General features: G+C 36.1%; 1 protein-coding gene and 1 pseudogene across 9 annotated transcripts in view; one reads left to right on the top strand and one right to left on the bottom strand.

The window, feature by feature from the left end:
• TTBK2 (tau tubulin kinase 2) overlaps positions 1 to 20,669 on the top strand; it is a 150,155-nt gene that overhangs the window by 68,648 nt on the left and 60,838 nt on the right. For 6 of the 9 annotated variants that reach the window (XM_073876884.1, XM_025884001.2, XM_025884000.2 and 3 more), the window contains 2 exons: positions 12,331 to 12,404; positions 19,397 to 19,537. In XM_073876884.1, coding sequence (XP_073732985.1) covers positions 12,331 to 12,404; positions 19,397 to 19,537 — 215 coding nt within the window. Of the gene's footprint in view, positions 1 to 12,330; positions 12,405 to 14,314; positions 14,462 to 19,396; positions 19,538 to 20,669 lie in introns of all 9 variants that reach the window. The other 3 variants (XM_073876886.1, XM_073876887.1, XM_073876888.1) reach the window with 2 other exon arrangements.
• LOC112833052 (peptidyl-prolyl cis-trans isomerase FKBP3 pseudogene) lies at positions 15,117 to 16,105 on the bottom strand (annotated as a pseudogene).

Below are 20,669 nucleotides of genomic sequence, written 5' to 3'. Positions count from 1 at the left end.
ACTGTGGTTCCTAGAGCTCCATAAATGTTTCCTGTTGAGCCTAAGGGAGAGATGGAGTTGGGCTTGAGTCTTTAGGTGAGAGGTTAAATGGCACCAGTAATGTGGAGAGGAAGGATGTATTGGCAAGGAACCAGTGAGGGCCTTAAAGTATTTGGAGAACATAGAGGCTAAGGATTCCAAGTAAATACTCTATGACATAGTGATGTCCTAGGCCAAGTTAGGCAGTCACAGGATGGACAGAGGGGAGATGGGCAAAGGATAAGAAGTGGAAATTCACAAAAAAGGAAACCTAAACAATAAATAGATGAAAAGATGCTCAACCTTACTAGTAACTAGAGAAATGCAAATTATGTAGCAAGACACTGTTTCATACCCTTCAGACTGGCAAAAACTGTGACAATACTAAGTGTTGGTGAAGATAGAGAAAAGAGAATTTCCTCATGTCCTGATAGCAGAAGTATAAATTGGTACAACCACTTTAGAAAGCAATTTGTACCTATTATGTAATGAAGAGGCTAGCAGTCATTTATTCTTTCTGTGTCAGGCTTTGTTTTAAATGTGTTTTTAAAAAATAGTATTTGAGGGGCGCCTGGGGGGCTCAGTCATTAAGCATCTGCCTTTGGCTTGGGTCATGATCCCAGGGTCCTGGGATTGAGCCCCGCATGGGGCTCCCTGCTCCACGACAAGCCTGCTTCTCCCTCTCCCACTCCCCCTGCTTGTGTTCCCTCTCTCGCCGCTTCTCTCTCTGTCAAATAAATAAAATCATTAAAAATAAATAAACAAATAAAAAATATTATTTGATTTAATTCTTACCATAACTTTCCCCTGATTTTATGGTTGAGGAAATACAGCCTAAGAGAGGTTAAATAATCTGTCCACAATCACAAAAGTGGTAAGGTAAAGGGCCAGGATTTTAGCTTAGATCTGTCTCTTTCTAAAACTTGTATTCATAATCACTAATGATAATAATAGGAAGCACATTTACTATGTACCAGGTGGTATATTAAGTATTAGACATACCTTAACTGATTTGCCTGTGTAATAACTCTTTGAGGTAAGTGCTTTTGTTACCCATCATGTGGCTTTTAGAGATGAGGTAACAAGCTAGTAAGTGAAAAAGCTGATATTTACCTCAAGCGGTCTTGAGCACATGTACTTTTCTTCTACACCAAACTGAAAGATCCAGAGGTGTAGGATAGACTTTAGGTATATTTTGATCTGAATTCTCTTTTTTTCTCTCAGTTTATATATACATAAATATTTGACATACAACTTTGTATTATGTACAATATAAAGATTTGATACATATATATATTGCAAAATGATTACCACAAGTTTAGTTGGTTTTTTAGTTGGTTGAGTTTATCACCTCACAGTTACATTTTTTTTCCTGTGATGAGAACTTTTAAAATCTGTTAACTATCCTCACCGTGCTGTACATTACATTTCCAAGATTTACTTATTTTACAACTGAAGTTTGTACCTTTTAACACCTTTACCCATTTCCCCTACCTCTCACCCCCAACTTCTGGGAACCACTGATCTGTTCTCTGTTTCTGTGAGTTTGGTTTTTTTAGATTCCACATATAAATTTTTCCCTGACTTATTTCACTTAGTATAATGCTCTCAAGGCCCATCCAGGTTAACACAAGTGGCAATCTTTTCTTATTTTTTTATGGCTGCATAATATTGTTGTGTATATAAATGCTACGTTTTCTTTATCCATTCATTTGTAATGGGCATGTAAGTTATTTCCATGTCTTGGCTATTATAAATAATGTTGCATTGAACATGGGCATGGGGTGTCTCTTCAAGATAGTAATTTCATTTCTTTGGGTATATACCCACAAGTGGAATTGCTAAATCATATGGTAGTTCTGTTTTTAATTTTTAAAATTTTAATTCCAGTGTAGTTAACATGCAGTGCTATATTAGTTTCAGGTGTACAATATAGTAATCCATCAGTTCCATACATTGCTTAGTGCTTATCAAGACAATCCCAATCATAATCCCCTTCACTTTCAACCATCTCCTACACACCTCTCTTCTGGTAACCATTTGTTCTCTACAGTTAAGGATCTGGTTTTTTTGGGGTTGTATCGTTTTCCTCTCGTTCATTTATTTTGTTTCTTGAGAAACTATTTTTATTTTGAGGAACCTCCATACTATTTTCCACAGTGGCCACACCAATTTACATTCCTAGCAACAGAGCACAAGGATTCCCTTTTCTCCACATCCTTACCAACACTTGTTATTTCTTGTCTTTTTGATAATAGCCATTCTAGTGGGTGTGAGGTAATATTTCATTGTGGTTTTGATTTGCTTTTCTCTGCTGATTAATGATATTGAACACTTTTTCATGTACCTGTTGACCATTTTACTATCTTCTTTGGAGAAATGTCTCTTCAGGCCCTCTACCCATTTTTAAATCAGACTAGTTTTTTGCTGTTGAGTTGTATGAGTTCATTATGTATTTTGGATATTAACCCCTTATCACATATATGATTTGTAAATATTTTCTCCCATTCCCAGTAGGTTGCCTTTTCATTTTCTTGATGGCTTCCTATGTTGTGTAGAAGTTTTATAATGTGATGTAGTCCCACTTGTTTATTTTTGCTTTTGTCATCTTTGCTTTTGGTGTGAAATTCAAAAAATTATTGCCAAGACCAGTGTCAAGGAGCTTATTCCATATGTTTTCTTCTGTGAGTTTTATAGTTTCAGGTTTTACATTCAAGTCTTTAATTTATCTTGAGTTGATTTTTGTGTATGGCATAAGATAGGGTCTAGTTTTCATTCTTTTGCATGTGACTGTCCATCTGACTTTTTTGTGTGTGATTATCTCTTCCATACTGTGGACTTAATTCTTATGCTGGTTTCCTTCATGGTTGAGAGGTAGTTGCTGATAGCACTGGAAGGGAGCTACATTCTTTCTCTTTAAAAATAACATCTTTTCTCATAATTGTCATATAAAACTTGAGTTTTGCTCTGATTAGAACATCCCTGAAACAGTTATACTCATCAGAGTAATATCATGCATAGAGTACCTTATGTCTTGAATATTTAATTTTCTTCCCATCAACAAATCGATCTCTATAACAAAAAATAAATCTCTCTATTACTCTGGTTGACTTAGAGCAATTAAGGCCCAATTTGGGGCCTGGGAGTGGATCAAGCCCATTGAGACAGTAGATACATGATAAAGGAAGATCATTGCCCAAGGGTAATTTGGGTGCTATTAGTAAGGGGGAATGAACACTGAATAGTTAACCGAGAAGATGCTTTATGGGGCACCTGGGTGGCTCAATCAGTTAAGCGTCTGACTCTTGATCTCAGGGGGAAAAAAAAGATCCTTTATAAATACACCGTGTCATTTAATTTTCTCAGTAGTTCTGCTGAGGAAACTGAGACTTGCTTAAGGTTCCATAATTATTAAGTGGCAGAATTGAGATTTAACTCTAAGCTAGTACTTTTTTTTCTTTCCATCAGTCTTGTATCTCCTTCAAAGAAAAATAATAGGCTGTTCCACATGGTATATGGCATTAATGACCCTATCTTCTAAGATTCCAAAGTGATTTTCTGTAGATTCCTTAATTACAAATCATCACAAGGTACCATACATTATGGGGTTCTCTTTAAGCACTGCTTATATATATAACAGTGAACACCTGTATTAAGAAGCCAGAAAGATCTCCAATAAATTACCTAACCTTTCACCTTATGACCCTAGAGAAGGAAGAGCAAATTAAACCTAAAGTTGGCAGAGCAAGCCTGGCTAGTTCAGTTGATAGAGCATATGACTCTTGATCTCAACTTCATGAGTTCAAGCCCCATGTTGGCCGTAGAGCTTACTTAAAAAACAAAACAAAACAGTCTAAAGCAGCAGAAGGAAGGAAATAATAAAGATTACAGTGGAAATGAAGGAAATAGAGGATAGAAAAACAAGGGGGGAAACTAAAAAAACAAAAATTGGTTCTTTGAAAAAAAATTAACAAAATTAACATACCTTTAGCTAGACAGACCAAGAAAAAAATAAAGAAGAATCAAATTATTAAAATCAGGAATGAAAGAGAGGACATTTCTATTGACCTTACAGAAATGAAAAGGGTTATAATAAGGGAAAACTACACACATGGCAACAAATTAAATAACTTACATGAAATGGACAAATTCCTGGGAAGATGTAAACTATTAAAACCAATTCATGAATAAGTAGGAATCTGAGTAGACCTATTACAAATAAAGAATTGAATTAGATATAATAAAAAAAATACCTACCCATAATGGAAAGCCCAAGCCCAGACGGTTCCATTGGTAAATTCTAACAAGCATTTAAAGAAAGATTAATGCCAATTTTTTAGATTTTGAAAAAAATAGGAAAGGAGGGAACATTTCCCAATTCATTCTATATGGCCAGTACTTTGACACCAAAACCAAGCAAAGACATTAGAAGAAAAGTGTAAACTAGTATCTCTTATGAATATGGATGCAAAATTCCTCAGCAAAATACTAGCAAACAGAATCCAACCACATATAAAAAGGATTATTCAGCATGGTATATGTGACATTAACCCTGGAATTCCAAGTTGGTTTAAAATATGAAAATCAGTATAATACACTGTATCAATAGACTCAAAGACAAAAACCACATGATTATGTCAGAAGACCTATTTAACAAAATCCAATACCCCTTTCATGATAAAAAATACTCAACAAATTAGAAATAGAAAGGAACTTCCTTATCCTGATAAGGGCCATGTATAAAGGGCCATGTATAAAAAAATCCAAAACCAAAAACCAAAAAAGCCACAGCTAATAAAGTAAAAAACAACTATTTCCCCTGAAGATAATAAACAAGACAAGGATTTCTGCAATTGCTACTTCTATTCAAGTCAGGAAGATGAAATAAAATGCACCCAGACTGGAAAGAAGGAAAACTAGCTCTATTTGCAGATGACCTCTTATTTTTAGAAAACCCTAAGGAATCCACTAAAAACTTTTTAGAGCTACTAAACAAGTTCAGCAAGATTGCAGGAAACAAGATCAGTATAAAGAGATGACTTATCTTACTAGACATTAACCATAAGCAATCTGAAAATGAAATTAAGAGAATAATTCCATTTGCAGTAGCATCAAAAAGAATAAAATAGGAATAAATTTAATAAAAGAAGTGTAAAACATATTCTGAAAATTACAAAACATTGAAAAAATAAGACTTAAATATATGGAAAGATATCTTGTGTTTGTAGATTAGAAGACAATATTGTTAAGATAGTAGTACTCCTGAAATTGTCTATAGATTGAACACAGTCCCTGTCAGAATTGCAGCTGCCTTCTTTGGAAATGGGTAAGCTGATTCTAAAATTAATATGGAATTGCAAGGGACCCCCAGATAGCTAAAACAGTCTTGGAGAAAAAAAAAACAACAATGAAGCTGGAGTATTTACATTTTCTGATTTCAAAACTTGCTACAGAATTATAGTAATCAAGACATTATGGTACTGACATAAGGATAGAAATATAGATCAATGGAATAGAATTCAAAATCTAGAAATTGTCACGTTATGGTCAATTGATTTTTTACAAGGGTGCCGAGACAATTCAATGGGGAAAGGAGTCTTTTCAACAAATGGTGCCAGCCCAACTCCATTGGATATTGTAAGAGAATAAACAACACATATATTGGTCTCTACCCCTAGTTCCTGGTACAGACCTCTTAAAATCCACGTAATCTCCTATGTGATTAGAGCACTAGGAGCATCTTTTGTTGTGATATTTGGTCTTAGACCAGATTTGGCCAGGACAGTGCTTCCTGACACAGAGCTCCTATGTTCCTTAGAATTTCCTGGGTGATAGCAGTGTCTCATGTTCCAATGAAGAAACTCGTGGTGGGCTCCTTAATACCTTCAGGATCGTAGCAGGTCACCAGAAAGACCAGGTCATGATTAGAAGTTTGGAATTTTCAGCCCCACCCCCTATCCTCTGGGAAGTAGTAAAAATTCCAGAAGTATGGGGTTCAGAGATCTTCTGAGTTGGTGAACACATGGAGGTGCTGGAAGAGTGGCACACTCAGAAAGAGCATGGAAGTTCTGCACTATTTCCCACATAGCTTTCCCCATGTGTTTCTAAATCCAGCTATTCATCTGTATTCTTTATTATATCCTTTGTAATAACCTGGTAAATGTAAGCATCTCCCTGAATTCTGTAAGCTATTCTAGCAAATTGTCAAACCTAAGGAAGGGGTCATTTATACAGGTAACAGCCTGGGACTTGTGATTGGCATTTGAAGTAGGGGCAGTCTTGTGGGACTAAGCCCTTTTGGGGATCTGATGCAAATTCCAGGTAGACAGTATTAGAATTGAAGTGAATTATAGGACACCCAGCTGGTGTCAAGAATAGCTTGATGTGTGGAAAGCCCACACATCTGGTGTCAAAAGTGTTGTGAATGTGGTAGTAGTGTCAGAGTAAAGGAGAAACACAAGGGGAGTATGTCTTCCAACACAGTTACACACGTGCAAAAGAGTGAAGTTGGACCCTAACCTCGTACCATATAAGAAAATTTATTGAAAGTGGGGGCACCTGTCTGGCTCAGTTGGTGGAGCGTGTGACTCTTGATCTCAGGGTCATAAGTCTGAGCCCCACGTTAGGTGTAGAATTTACTTACAAATAAAAAATCTTTAAAAAAATTTATTCAAAGTGGATCAAAGACCTAAATATTTAAAACTCTTAGAAGAATACATATGCGTAAATCTTCATGACCTTGGATTAGGCAGTGATTTCTTAGATATGATGCGAAAACTGCAAAGCAGCAAAATAAAAAATAGATTAATTGGACTTCATCAAATTTAAAAACTTTTGTGCTTCAAAGACCACCATCAAGAAAGTGAGTAGACAACCCATGGAAGAGGAGAAAATAGTTACAAATCATGCATCTGGTAGGGACTTTATCTAGAATATATAAGGAACTCATAGCTCAGTAATAAAGAGACAAACAACCCAATTTAAAAATCAGCAAAGGATCTGAATAGACATTTCTGCCTAAAAGATAATACAGATTGCCAATAAGCACATGAAAAGATGCTCAACATTATTAGTGATTATGGAAATATAAATCAAACCTATATTGAGATACTAGTTCACTCTCACTAGGATGACTGCAATGAAAAAAGATATAGAAAATAACAAGAGTTGATGAGGATGTAGAGAAATTAGAAGCCTCATATGTTACTGGTAGGAATATAAAATGTGCAGCTTCTTTGGAAAACAGTCCAGCAGTGCCTATGGACTGCTTAAGATTAAACATGGAGTTACCATATACCCAGCAATTCTATTCCCAGTTATATATATACCCAAGATAAATGAAAGCATGTCTACACAAAAACTTGTATGTGAATGTTCATAGTAGCATTATTCATAGCAAACAAAAAGTGGAAACAACCCAAATGGACAATCAGCTGATAAATGGCTGAATAAAATATGTGGTATAGCTATATAATGAATATTATTGACAATGAAAAGAAATGAAATATTGATACATGATACAACATGGATGAGTTTTGAACACATTATGCTAGGTGAAAGAAGCCAGTCACAAAAACTACTTACTGTAGGATTCCATGTATGTGAAATGTCCAGAATAGGCAAATCTGTAGAGATAGAAAGTAGATTAGTGGGGCTGACTCTCATAGGGCTGGGAGAGTTGCAGGCGGAAATGGAAGTGACAACTAATGAGTATGGGTTTTTTGGTGGGGTGGGGTAGGACTGATGAAAATGTTCCAATGTTTATTGTGGTAGTGGTGGTTCAACTTTGAATATACTAAAAACAATTGAATTACACTTTAAATGGGTGAACTTGGTGGGGTATATTAATAATGTTCCAATAAAGGTATTATAAAAAACTTATTCATTGTTTAGAGTATCCTGTGCACAGCTGGGTACTAGAATCCCTACCCTAGAAGTACCTACAGTCTAGGGGTCAGACAAGCAAACAAAGACAATATAGCCTTAAGATGCTGAAATTAAATGTATATATCTATTATATTCTGGTGCCTTTCTGTACAATAATGAGAATCTATGGGAATTAATTAAGTAGGAATAAAATGAGGATTGGCTTGGGTTTGACATCACTCCTGCTCTAGAGTGACATTAAGATTATTTAGATGTCATGGGGCGCTTGGCTGGCTCAGTTGGTAGAGTGTGCAAATCTTAATTTCAGAGTTGAGTTTGAGCCCCACGTTGGGTGTAGAGATTACTTAAAAATAAAATCTTTTTATTTTTTTAAGAGAATTTATTCATTTATTTGAGAGAGACAGAGAGAGCATGCGCGTGAGTGTGGGGGAGGGGCATATGGAGAGGGAGAAGCAGACTCCCGGCTGAGCAAGGAGTCTGATCTGGGGCTCGATCCAGGACCCTGGGATCATGACCTGAGCCATAGGCAGATGCTTAACTGACTGAGCCACCCAGGTGCCCCAAAATAAAATCTTTAAAAAAAAGATTATTTGGATGTCTTTTATACTGGGAGTTCTTAAACGTCTATAGAAGGGTTTACCTAGGGACTTCAAGTTGTTTCTGTTATATTTCTGGACCTCTCTTCTAATCTTACTGTGCATGAAGTTGAATAACTATTTTTGTGAACGTGGAGTCATGATCAGACCTAGTGGTGCATAGCGTCGGAATGTCTTGTTTTTTTGTTTGCTTACCAACTAGATATAACCTAGCCTAATTTACCATAAAGATTGCTGTAGTTCTGGTATCTGGATTTTCCTCAGGACTCTTACCTAAATGACAGTTTATTAGGTGAGACCTGATATATTCTGGGTTTGGCAAGCTGATTCTCTCTTTCCCTTTCTCCACAGCAATGATTTTGAATTATTAGAATTCTCTTCCAAGTATAACCTACTCTGCTCCCTTCATTTTTACAGATTATTTTGCTTAATTCTTCACGTCTGAAAAATGGGGAAAATAATAATACTTAAACTGTGATGATTAAATGCATGTAAAGCACTTAATATAATGCCTGGCACAATATACTTGCATGCTATTCGTGTTTTACTCGCTATCATTATTTATATTAATTTGTTTATTCACAGATATTGACTGGGCATTTCACTATCTGACAGGTACCATGCTAGTTAGCAGAGCAAGATAGGCATGGTCCCTGTACTCATGGAGTGAATCCTCAGTTTGTACTAGTTATTTTAGCACTCTACGTGGTGGTGAAGAATTACTGTTCCAGTTAAATTTCTCCATGCTTCTAAAAGTTTGTACATATTATTGAACTAACTTTATTAAGGATTTTCATTAATTACAGGTATCTAAAATATAAGAGCAGTAGCACACTATGCTATAAAGTGTGAGATAAGAACTCATTAAGCTCTAACCTAAAGCAATGAAGATGTGTTGGTGAATCCTAAACAATTTACTGCTGACTTTGTATTTTGTTTACCAGTCAAGGATCTACAATTGATTTTTCTTTTTAAAAGTAGGATGTTTTCACTATTGAGAGATAAATAGTATTTTGGTATAGCGTACCATAAAGATATTTTTGAAAGAGCATTCCAAGAAGAGTTACATATAGTATGGCCTTTTGTTTTTAGATGGTTGAAATGTCTTTGTAATAGAGATCCTTAATTTAAATGTTATATGCTAGGATGGTGGAATTTTTTTTTTAAAGATTTTATTTATTTATTTGAGACAGAGAGAATGAGATAGAGAGAGAGAGAATGAGAGGGTCAGAGGGAGAAGCAGACTCCTGCTCAGCAGGGAGCCCGATGTGGGACTCGATCCCGGGACTCCAGGATCATGACCTGAGCCGAAGGCAGTCGCTTAACCAACTGAGCCACCCAGGCGCCCCTGGAAGGTGGAATCTTGAATGGATAGTAAGAAAATACTTCCTAAATGATTTTTAAATTGTTCCTTTGAAGCTGAGGGAAAGAGTAAGTTGCTAATTGGCCATCATTTCATCCTTTCATTCTTACTGCAATTTACTAGGTGACAGAGTTTTGCAAACATTTGTAAAATACATGTAAAGTGATGCACATGCATTGTACACATTGGGAATTATTGCTCCCACTTATTTCTTGCTAGTTCCAACCCTTTCCAACAAAAGCACAGAGAATGAGAGAATAATGTAAAAGAAGTAGAATTATTAACTAAAATAAGTCTGGATTGTATTTATATTTTAGGTCAATCAGTAGAAAGGTTTTTTTTTTTTTAATTCAAGTTGAGATATATTTCTCATTCATTCACCAAATCTTGCCCTTCTAGCTCTTGGCGTGTGACTTGCTCACTTTACAGACAAACTTCTTCAAAGATTGCCCTCACTGCCTCATACTTGATTTACACTTTAATCCGTTAAAGACTGGCTGCCGCCCTTTCCACTCACTAGTGACTTCCTAATTTTTATATTAACCGGCACTTCTCAGCCTTTCTGTAGCATTTGCCATTGGCTACTTTTGCCTTAAAATGCTTCTTCTTCTTGTATTTCTATAATACCCCTTTCTCATATTTTCCTCAGACCTCTTTGGCTATTACTTGATTTCCTTCATGTGTTCTTTTATTTTTGCCCATGCTCTAAATCTAAATGTTGTATTTTCTAAAATTCTGTTCTTAGGTTAATTTTCTTTTCATTCTTTATATTCTTCCAGCCTGGCAGTTGTCCATCTGTGTGTGTAGTTCTGTCTGCCTTCCATGAACTAATGGTTCCCCAATGTATTTCTACAGCTCAGCTTTTTGCTCAGCAGCAGGCTTGAAATTACAATTGTCTGCTGAATTCAACAGGTTGTCCTTAAACTCAACATTCTAATATCCCTTACAGCCTATACAACCTACTGTATATTCTCTTATTTTGGTACAACTTACCATTTAATTGTACCAGTTTCTAGTCAAAAGCTGTCTTTAGTATCTCTCATATTTATCGAATTTTTTCCATCTCTCCTATACTATTTATAATTTAAACCATATTCTCTCTCTTGGGATATTGTAACTGTTCCTAGAGTGACCTTTCTGCCTTTAGAATTGACCTCTGTATAGTCTATCTTCATTGCCACCATAGCAGTGTTCTAAAGTACAATGTTTTAAGTGTGTTTTTCCTCATCTTAAAGTCTTTTAGATGCTTCTCATTACCCAGCAATAGATCCAATAGATCATATGTCCATCCATGGCCCATCTACTTTTGGATCATTTAGAGAACTTTTGAAAATCTCCAACCTGTATTTTCCCCCATCGATTCTGAATCAGTAAAGAGTTTAGGAATTTAGAAAGCTTCCCAAGATGATTTTGATAAGTAGCCAGGGCTGAGAAAAACTGACCTCTCCATGTGGTTCACTTTCCTTGTTACAGAGTCTAAGACCTTTCAGGGCCTTGTGCCTCTTGCTTCTCCAGCATCTTCTCATGCTCTTCTCCCTTCATACGCTGTGCTCCAGCCAAAATGCCCTCTTCTCACCCTGGAGCCACCAGTCTTGATCCTTTTCTAGGACCTTTATTTGCTTTTGTTGAACCAGGGCGGACCCTAGATTGCTACCTGCTCCACTTCTGCTCTCCTCTGCGCCCTAGCCCGCACCTCCTTGGATTTCATAGGTAAAACTCAGGTTGAAAACCACTGAACTGATCCAAATCAGTGAGGCCCAGAAAGATTAAGTGATTAAAGGACTGAAGTCATGTATCTGTGAATGGCAGACCATATCTAAAATTCAGGATTTATAATATAAATTTATTTATATTATAAATATAATATTTATATCCCCTAGGATTTATATTCCTAACAGAGTTCTTATTTATTGCTCCTCTGTTTTCGTATGTATGATGTCTGGGGGGGCAAAGTTGATCTGAAAGGACCTTTTAATTCTTTACTCCCTAAATAAATTATCATTGTTTATTCCCTCATTCATTTATTTATTCATTCAATAAACATGTATTTGACTACACACGGAGCAGTGTAGGGTCCAGGAGGAGGTGGGTAGAAAATTTGAATAATACAGATTTCCTATTTTTAAGGTTCTTAAGACAGGCCCTTTGTATTCAATTATAAAATACTGTACAGAAAAACAAATTATTAATTTTTTAGAAGAGAAACCATAGGGCGCCTGGGTGGCTCAGTTGGTTAAGCGACTGCCTTCGGCTCAGGTCATGATCCTGGAGTCCCGGGATCGAGTCCCACATAGGACTCCCTGCTCAGCAGGGGGTCTGCTTCTCCCTCTGACCCTCTTCCCTCTCATGCTCTCTATCTCTCATTCTCTCTCTCTCTCTCAAATAAATAAATAAAATCTTTAAAAAAAAAAGAAGAGAAACCATAATATAACCTTTTCCACTGTTTTCTGTCTGTCTTTTGTCCAGGGAAAGACCATGTTTGTAGATTTATTGGCTGTGGGAGGAATGATCGATTCAACTATGTGGTCATGCAGTTGCAGGTAGGTTACTTGGAAATGTATCTTAAAATATTTCAGTTTTGATCAAAGTACCTAATTGCAGTGGATATGAATAAAAACAGAATTCTTGGTATCATCTCAGAATGTTTTATATTATGCAGATGGAATTTTATTTAAACAGATTTGACATAGATTTTTCCAAAGATGGAAGGGTTGTTCTTGTCAGCTGTTTTAGTTGATCCATATCTTCATTGAGTGTCACCATTGCAAAGTTTAAATCCCCATGTGGATTGCTGGATATGAATCTTGCCCTGTCCCTTCCTCTCTGTTCCCTTAAGGACTCTAGTTTTTTGGGGGTTTTTTGATGGAAATAATGTAAATTTATTGAAACTGGTTTTGGGGAGGATGGCTGGGTGGATAGTTGGGGATCTAGTTTTTAATCTTTGTGCTCAAGAACCAACTTTGACTACTTGAAAATTTAAGAATTAGTTGATATATAGGAGAAATGTATTCCTTTTTCTTTTTTCATTCTTTAATAGAGCTCTGTTCCCTAGATGGAGAGTGGAGTTGGGTTGGGGCAGCAGAGGAAAGAAATTCAGAAAGGGAGTTTTGGAGTAATGACTGCAGCAGGGAGATGAGGGAAACCATCCCATTCTCTCTGACAACTCCTCTGCCCCTGAACACACACACACACACACACACACACACACACACACACACACACACACCCGGAACTGTCCCATTCTCTCTGACAACTACCTCTGCCCCTGAACACAAACAGATACCCTCCGAACTATAGTCACTCTCAGAAGAGTAAAGCCCTGGTTCACTTTGCTGCCTCACTTAGAGTTATCAGGGTTTCCTTTCATCTTTTGCAAAATTTGTTTTTGGACATTGGGGTCTTTTATTTTCTTTCAACTTAACTGTATAGCAGTGATTTCAGAGACATAGATCCTAGCCTAAGGTTTCTTCTTCTCATCAGAGGGCTTTTATTATTTTGTTCAGCTATCCTTCAACATTTGATTTAGATCTAAAGATATTAATCTTTCTATAAATGATAGCCTTAAAGTCTTTGGGTCATGTGTTTCAGTGTCTCTTGAACCAGCATAGTTTTATTTCTTGAAGCAGTTATCCCTGTTATCTTTTTAGATCATTAGTATAGATAGACCCTGCCTTCTCTCACTTTGGCCATTAATAATACAACTTTTTGTATGATATTGTATAGTTTTCTTCTGAATTTATTATATATCTTATTTGATCCTCACCATATCCCCATGGAGAGGATAGGACAGCTTTTGTCCCCTTTTTGCAAGTGAATGGGCTGAAGCTCAAGGAGGTTTGTGGTTTGCCTGGGGACTGACTGATTTGATAGGTGTTAGGGCTTTGTGGAAGCCTGAGGCCAGCATTCTTGGCACAATTAGAGAACACTCTTCAGTTTCGTTTTTGGGTTGCTACTGACTAGAGAATAAGGATAGGAACTTTCTCAGTCTGCAGAATCTCTCTCAGTCTTAGCACATATTCATTTTTATTTTACTTCTACTTGTTTTTATTTTATTTGCAGTTATTTAAATCTCTCTTTCTGGAAATGGGAAGCTTCTTAGTCTGGGAAAACTAAGGAGACCGGTATAGATCAGATAACAATGGCCCATCTTTGTGGCCTTTGGCGAGCTCCTCTGGACTTAACCAAGAACCTTTCCATTTGACTTGCATGCTGTATTTTTTCCTGATCATAAGAAAATTAATCCACCATTAGCCCGCCATCTATACAGTTATGATTGACTTGATTTGGACTAAAGCTAGTATAATTGTTAGAGGGTACTCTCTCTTATATGACATATTGAAGATAACTCCTAGGTTCCCCTGTATATTGTGATAAAATTTACATACTCAGCTTCTCACGGGCACTTTTAATTTCTTCTAAAAACCCTAAATTCATTTTTTTTTTATGGTAGGTGGGGAGAGGCAGGAGATGTTGAGAGAGAATCTTAAGCAGGCTCTGTGCCTAGCACAGAGCCCAATGTAGGCTCGATCTCACGACCCTGAAATCATGACCTGAGCCAAAATCAAGGGATGGATGCTCCACTGACTGAGACACCCAGGTGCCCCGTAAATTTATTATTCTTAAATACTCTTTTCCTCTTGGTGATTCAGTTGTATAATATCTGCCTTAAAATTTTTAAGGACTGGGGTGCCTCGGTGGCTCTTAAAATCTGGGTCTTAAAATCTATGGGTTCAAGAAGTTGTACTTACTTCTTTTCTCATTTCTACCAGCAAGACCTGGGACAAGTCTCATGAAATTTCCTTTCACCATTGAGGCTTTACATGAGCAGCTTTAGTATAGCCTAAGAGTGATATTTTGTGAAAAGCATTATCACCTAGGGAGGGGCAAAAAAATATTTTGAATCTTGTAACCGTACAGACGTAGATCTAGTTTGCCTGACATCAGAGCTGCCATATTTTTAAAACTTATAAACATACACAAAAATAGAATGGTATAATGAACACCCATGTACTCATCACCCAGCTTCAGTAGTTTTCAGTATGTGGCCCATCTTGTTCCTGATGTATTCTTCCTCTCCTCTCCCTCCCCAGATTATTTCAAAGCAAACTGAAGGCATATTTTATCTGGAAATACATGAATATGTATTCCTATGAGTCAGAGATTCCTTTTTTCTCCTCTTAATCACAGTACACAGTAATTCCTTCATAATAGCGTTAAATATCAAGATGATCTTCAGATTTCCTTATTGTATGTCTTTTATTTTTTTTTCAAGACACTGAATATGTTTTTATTGAGCCTTTTAGTTTACAACATGAGGTAAAAGGAAAGTCATTTCTCCTTAACCAATATTTTACACAGCTGTAGTAAAATATTTCGAACTTTAGGGAATTATAATGGATTACATATATTAAAAGTTGGGGATTAGGTAAACAATATCGGAGTTCTTGAATTTTCCAGTTGACTCTTCCCTTACAATAGTAACCAGCTCTAATTAGTTACATAAGTTTCTTCAAGGCCGTGTTTCATTGTTGCTGATGTCTTTATATCCGAAGCATTGCTATTTCAGTCAATATCCACTAACTCCACTTCAAAAATGAGTTTTGCATTTGGTGGAATTTTGGCATCAGGCTGTCCTTTCTTTCCATAAGCCCATTCTGGTTCAATCTCTAGTCGAGCCTTTTCTCCTTTACTCATAGTTAAGAGTGCTTCATCCCATCCTCTCATAACTTTGCCTATTCCAACCTTAAAACTTAAAGGCTTGGCATTTTTCTTCTTCTTTGAACTCATTTGAATATTAGTATCAAAAACAGTCCCATCCTGTAGTGTTCCTGTATACCAGCAGTGAACAACATCTCCCTTTTTGGGAAAGTTGGTTTTATCTCCTTTTTTAAGAACAGATTTTATATATTTTGGTGGACCCTCATCCAGAGTCTCTTCAGACTTGGTTTCTTTGGGTTTATCTTCATTAAGCTTCACATTTTTCACCTGCTCAGACACTTTACTTATACTTTCAGTACCCTTGAAACGTTTACTTTCAAAAAGATGGTTGTAGGCTGTAACCAAATGGTCCTTGTTAGCTGTCTTGGCCACATTTTTAATGTTTCCTAGTAACTCATGTTCTGCAAGAAACGAATCTGAACCGTGGTCCTGTAGAAACTTGATAATGTCCTTCTTGGGTAGCTAGCTGCTCGCTGCGCAGCTGCTTCACGGTCCAGGCCCGCTGTGGTACGGCCGCCGCCATCTTCCCCCGCTGTCTTTTATTTTTTTTATATTTGAATTCCTTAAATCTGGTTTTGCACAGGGTTCCACACATTGCATTTGGTGGATATAATTCTTAAACCTCTTTTACTCTATAATAGGTTCCCTCTTTTTTTTGTTGTTTTTTTTGTTTTTAGTTTTTTGTTGTTATTGTTCATACTGTCATTGATAAAAATGAAGTCATTTATCATGAAGTTCTCATATTCTGGAGTTTGCTGATTATCTCCCTCCTTGTTTAACATGTTCTTCTATCCACTGTATTTTCTGTAAACTGGTGATTAGCTCTTTTGTTTTAATTAGCCAGAGTACTTCAGAGGTGAGTGGTATGCTTCCTCTTGTATCACATCAGTAAACAATGTCTGGGTTGTCTCTTTTTAATATTGTTAGGATTGATCCTTGAGATTCAGGGAGACAGTCAGCCTGATGCATCCTTTTTAAAGTTCCCAGTGGTTTTTCTCTTAAGTTTTATCAACCCATTAGTAATCATTGCCTAGATCCATTACTTCAGTGCGGCTGCGGATGTACTATTCTAATTCTGTCAGTCTTTCTTAATTTATTAGCTGGAATTCTTTTTCAAAAAAGCACTCCACCAACTACTTAGGTTACCTGAGATAAATTTTATACACGAAGGGCAGGACTAATACTTGTTCCTTTCTTCTTTTTACTAGTTTTCAGAATAAGGAGTTGGTTCCCTAATATTTTCCAAAGAGGACAAATGAGCTCTCTCTTTTTAAAAAAATATGAGTTCATGCATTTCACATATTTTATGGTTCTCAATTATTGCAGTTGTTTTTCTTTTTAATGTTCAAATTGTTCCATCTTTGGCAACAGGTGAAACAAGATTGGCTATGAACTGATAATTGTTAATTCTTGGTGATGAGTAGGTATATGAGGGTTCATTATATTATTTTCTTTTAAGTGTATTTTACATTTTTAATAGTAAAATCCACTTGCATTTTTATTGGGATCATGTTAAATTTATAGAATTACTTAGAGAAAAATGAATTTGCTTTTTTCATTCAATAGTATTCATTCTATGTTATTATGAATAAGGATTCTTTTTTTTTTTTTTGGTGGCTGCATACCACTCAGTAAGATGAGTGTACCATAATTTATTTAACCTTTCCTTTATTGATGGATACCTAGATTGTTTTCAGTTTTTCTCTATAACAGATAATGACTACTTTTAGTTTATACTCTGAAGTATAATTTGATGGATAAAACCTGCTTGTACTTACCATGTTAATAACTTTCCTCCAACAAAAAAACCACTTTCCCCCATGCTCAGGTCATGAGCCCAGGGTCCTGGGATCAAGCCCCGCATGGGGCTCCCTGCTCAGTGGGGAGCCTGTTTCTCCCTCTGCCTGCCGCTCCCCTGGCTTGTGCACTCTCTCTCTCTCTGTCAAATAAATAAATAAAATCTTTAAAAGTTAAAAAATTAAAGATTTGAAATTTAAAATCATTATTAATACCATAAACCGAATTAATTCATTTTCTTTCAAAAGCTCTTATAATGCTGAAAGTTGTTTACAAATAAAGTTCTAATATTTCTTAGGTATATTTTTTGAAATCAAAATACTGATTTTTGAGAAAAAATTACTAGAATGCTAATAAGTTATTAGCTACTCATGGGATTGTAAAACTTGTTGTAGATTATCATTTATTTGACATTTGCTGAGATGTAGAGAAAAATAAATTCTCCTAACATGAAAATTTCATAATAAAGAGAACTGCCAGTTTGTGCTGTGAGAAATTTTTTTTTTAATTTTTTAAAAGGTTTTTTATTTTTTTATTTGACAGAGACACAGTGAGACAGGGAACACAGCAGGGGGAGTAAGAGAGGGAGAAGCAGGCTTCCCGCGGAGAAGGGAGCCCGATGCGGGTCTCAATCCCAAGACCCTGGGATCACGACCTGAGTCAAAGGCAGATGCTTAACGACTGAGCCACCCAGGTGCCCCTAAAACTGCATTTTTAAAGAAGCGATGAAGTGGGAAAGGCTCCTGACTTTCTTGTACTTTTTCGATTCTTCAATTACTTGAGTGCTAGTTAGTATTTTAAGTGGCACTGAAATAATTTAAGAATTTATTACTTTTTCAAAAGTGAATCAGCTGTCTTCTGTTGAGGTGATGGCATTGGTGGTATTAATCCCTAACATACACTACAAAATTTGGGGAATAGAGAGATTAGGCTATTTAAATTCTCTTGTGATAGAGGAGCCAGTTTCCATTCTTTGGGCCATAGAACTGCAGCATCATAGCCCTGCTCTTCTCATCAAATTATTGGTTTGTTACCTAGGCAATGAAGAACTTTCCGGATGGAGCAGCACTGTGAAGTGAACAAAACAACAAGTTCAAATTCAAACAGGTTTAGATGTGAAAAACAACTTTAGTAGGTTAACATTGTTTAAACTTTCTGAGCCTCAGTTTCTTCATCTGCAACATCTTCTATTTTAGGGGGCTGTGAGGATTAAATGCAATCATGATGTAACACATCTGGCACAAGCTTTTATCTGTTGATATAAGTAATTGAAATAATTGAGTTTGTTTCATGTCATTTTTGTTTATAGTAACAATAATTAGCATTTATTGAGTACTTACTGTGTCCCAGGCAGTATGGTAAACACTTTATGTGGATCTTGTTTAATCTTCATAGAACATTGCGAGGTAGGTATCATTGCCCTCATTTTATAAGGAAACCATGACACAGAAAAATTAAGTAGTTTGTATGGGAGCATGTTAGGCAGTAATGAGGAATTATTGCTCTGGGTACATACATTTTCTATATTTTCAAATAAGACAATATTTTGTTATGGCATGAAAGACAAAGGGAAACACGATGACTCAAAAACATAATATGTTCAAAAACTTCTGGTTATTCTTAAATTTGTCTGAAACATTCATGTATTACCTTAATGGAATCTCTTCTCTTGAATGAGAGGATCACGATTTGGGTAAAATCCTTGCTCTTTCTGTCAAAACATTTTTTTAAAGATTTATTTATTTGAGAGGAGAGAGAGATCATGAGCATGAGCAGGGGGAGGGGCAGAGGGAGAGAGAGAGTCCCAAGCAGACTCCCGGCTGAGTGTAGGCCCAGCACAGGGCTCCATCCCACAACCCCAAGACCACAACCCGAGTGGAAACCAAGAGTCGGATGCTCAACCAACTGAGCTACCCAGGTTCCCCTGTCAAAACATTTTTAATGATAAATGAATAACTTCCCAGTCTTCTCTTATAACATAGTACCATATTTGGAAGTGTTTATTTGGTTTCCACAGGGTCGGAATCTGGCAGATCTACGCCGTAGCCAGTCCCGGGGTACATTCACCATTAGCACTACTCTTCGGTTGGGTAGACAGATTCTGGAGTCTATTGAGAGCATCCATTCTGTGGGATTCTTGCACCGAGACATCAAACCGGTAAGGGGCCTTTTCAAGTCCGAGCACAGAATGAGTTTGCTTTGTACTCTTAATCTGATGATGGGATCCAATAAATTATGAATGTAGCTTTCTGTATTTGCTTTCCATTATTAAATACAAGGTAATATTTTAATTTCAGTAACTAGAAGCAAAATGTAACTTGTCTCTCAATTTTTTAAAAGAATTCTAATTACATAAAAAAAAATTTCTAACTACAAACCACAATTTAACATTCAAGAGCTTTTCTCATACAATGAAAATGTTGCTCACAGCCAAATTAAAAATGATTAATGCTTGACTATTATTATTATGTGTGTTAACATTTCTAGTTACTTAGCCTTACACCAAAATTGGAAGTTATTCTTTAGATTTCTTTTTCCTGATACTGTGTAAAAACATATACATATGTTGCTTTTAGATGTATGCACTGTGTTCTCTGAACTATTTCTCAAGTGACAAATTGTACTTATAAGGAACCATCAATTATGAAAGACCTTATTTTTTCTTCTGAGTGCTACAGTGGCAATATATAGTATTTTTTTCTATTCCGTTTCTTCTTAGAAATTGTCATTTCCATAACTGAAATATGCTTTTATTTTTCCTTCTTGGTTTTTTTATTGCTCACAAGGGGAAGTGATCCATTTCTGATATACTGTATTTACTATAAATATATCATGTGTTGGTTAGTGCAGTTGAAAATTACACCCATCTGTAGCTACATGATTTTTAAAATTAAATAGTTTACATGAAAATGCCAACTAAAATTAACATTGTAGAGTCAGACTTAATGTAATGTAGATTTCTCTTGCACTTAATTCTATGCCAAACTAAATGTCACTACTTTAAAAACATGGTGACTGAAGACTTTCCATTTTCATCTGAAAGCTCCCTAAGTAGAACAGTATTTTAAAATAAAAGCTAACAATTCTGTTGCAGTTTTGCTTTTCCCTTTATAAATTCTCTTTTTACATACACCATCTTTGCAAGTCTGTGCTCATTTAACATTACATTTATTTTTTTAAGGGAAGAATGCAAAGTATATTTTCCTTAAGTCTGTTTTGAAATGTTTCCTTAAATTGAATTTTAATTTTTATGCTTAGTGAAATTCAGCTTTATGATGCTCATAGGAAAT

Source organism: Callorhinus ursinus, unplaced genomic scaffold (genome assembly GCF_003265705.2).
Source record: "Callorhinus ursinus isolate GAN/ISIS: 27379988/994484 unplaced genomic scaffold, GSC_fseal_2.0 scaffold25, whole genome shotgun sequence".
Lineage (NCBI taxonomy): Eukaryota > Metazoa > Chordata > Mammalia > Carnivora > Otariidae > Callorhinus > Callorhinus ursinus.
Note: the sequence above shows the minus strand (reverse complement) of the source record. Positions and strands in the feature narration are given on the sequence as shown.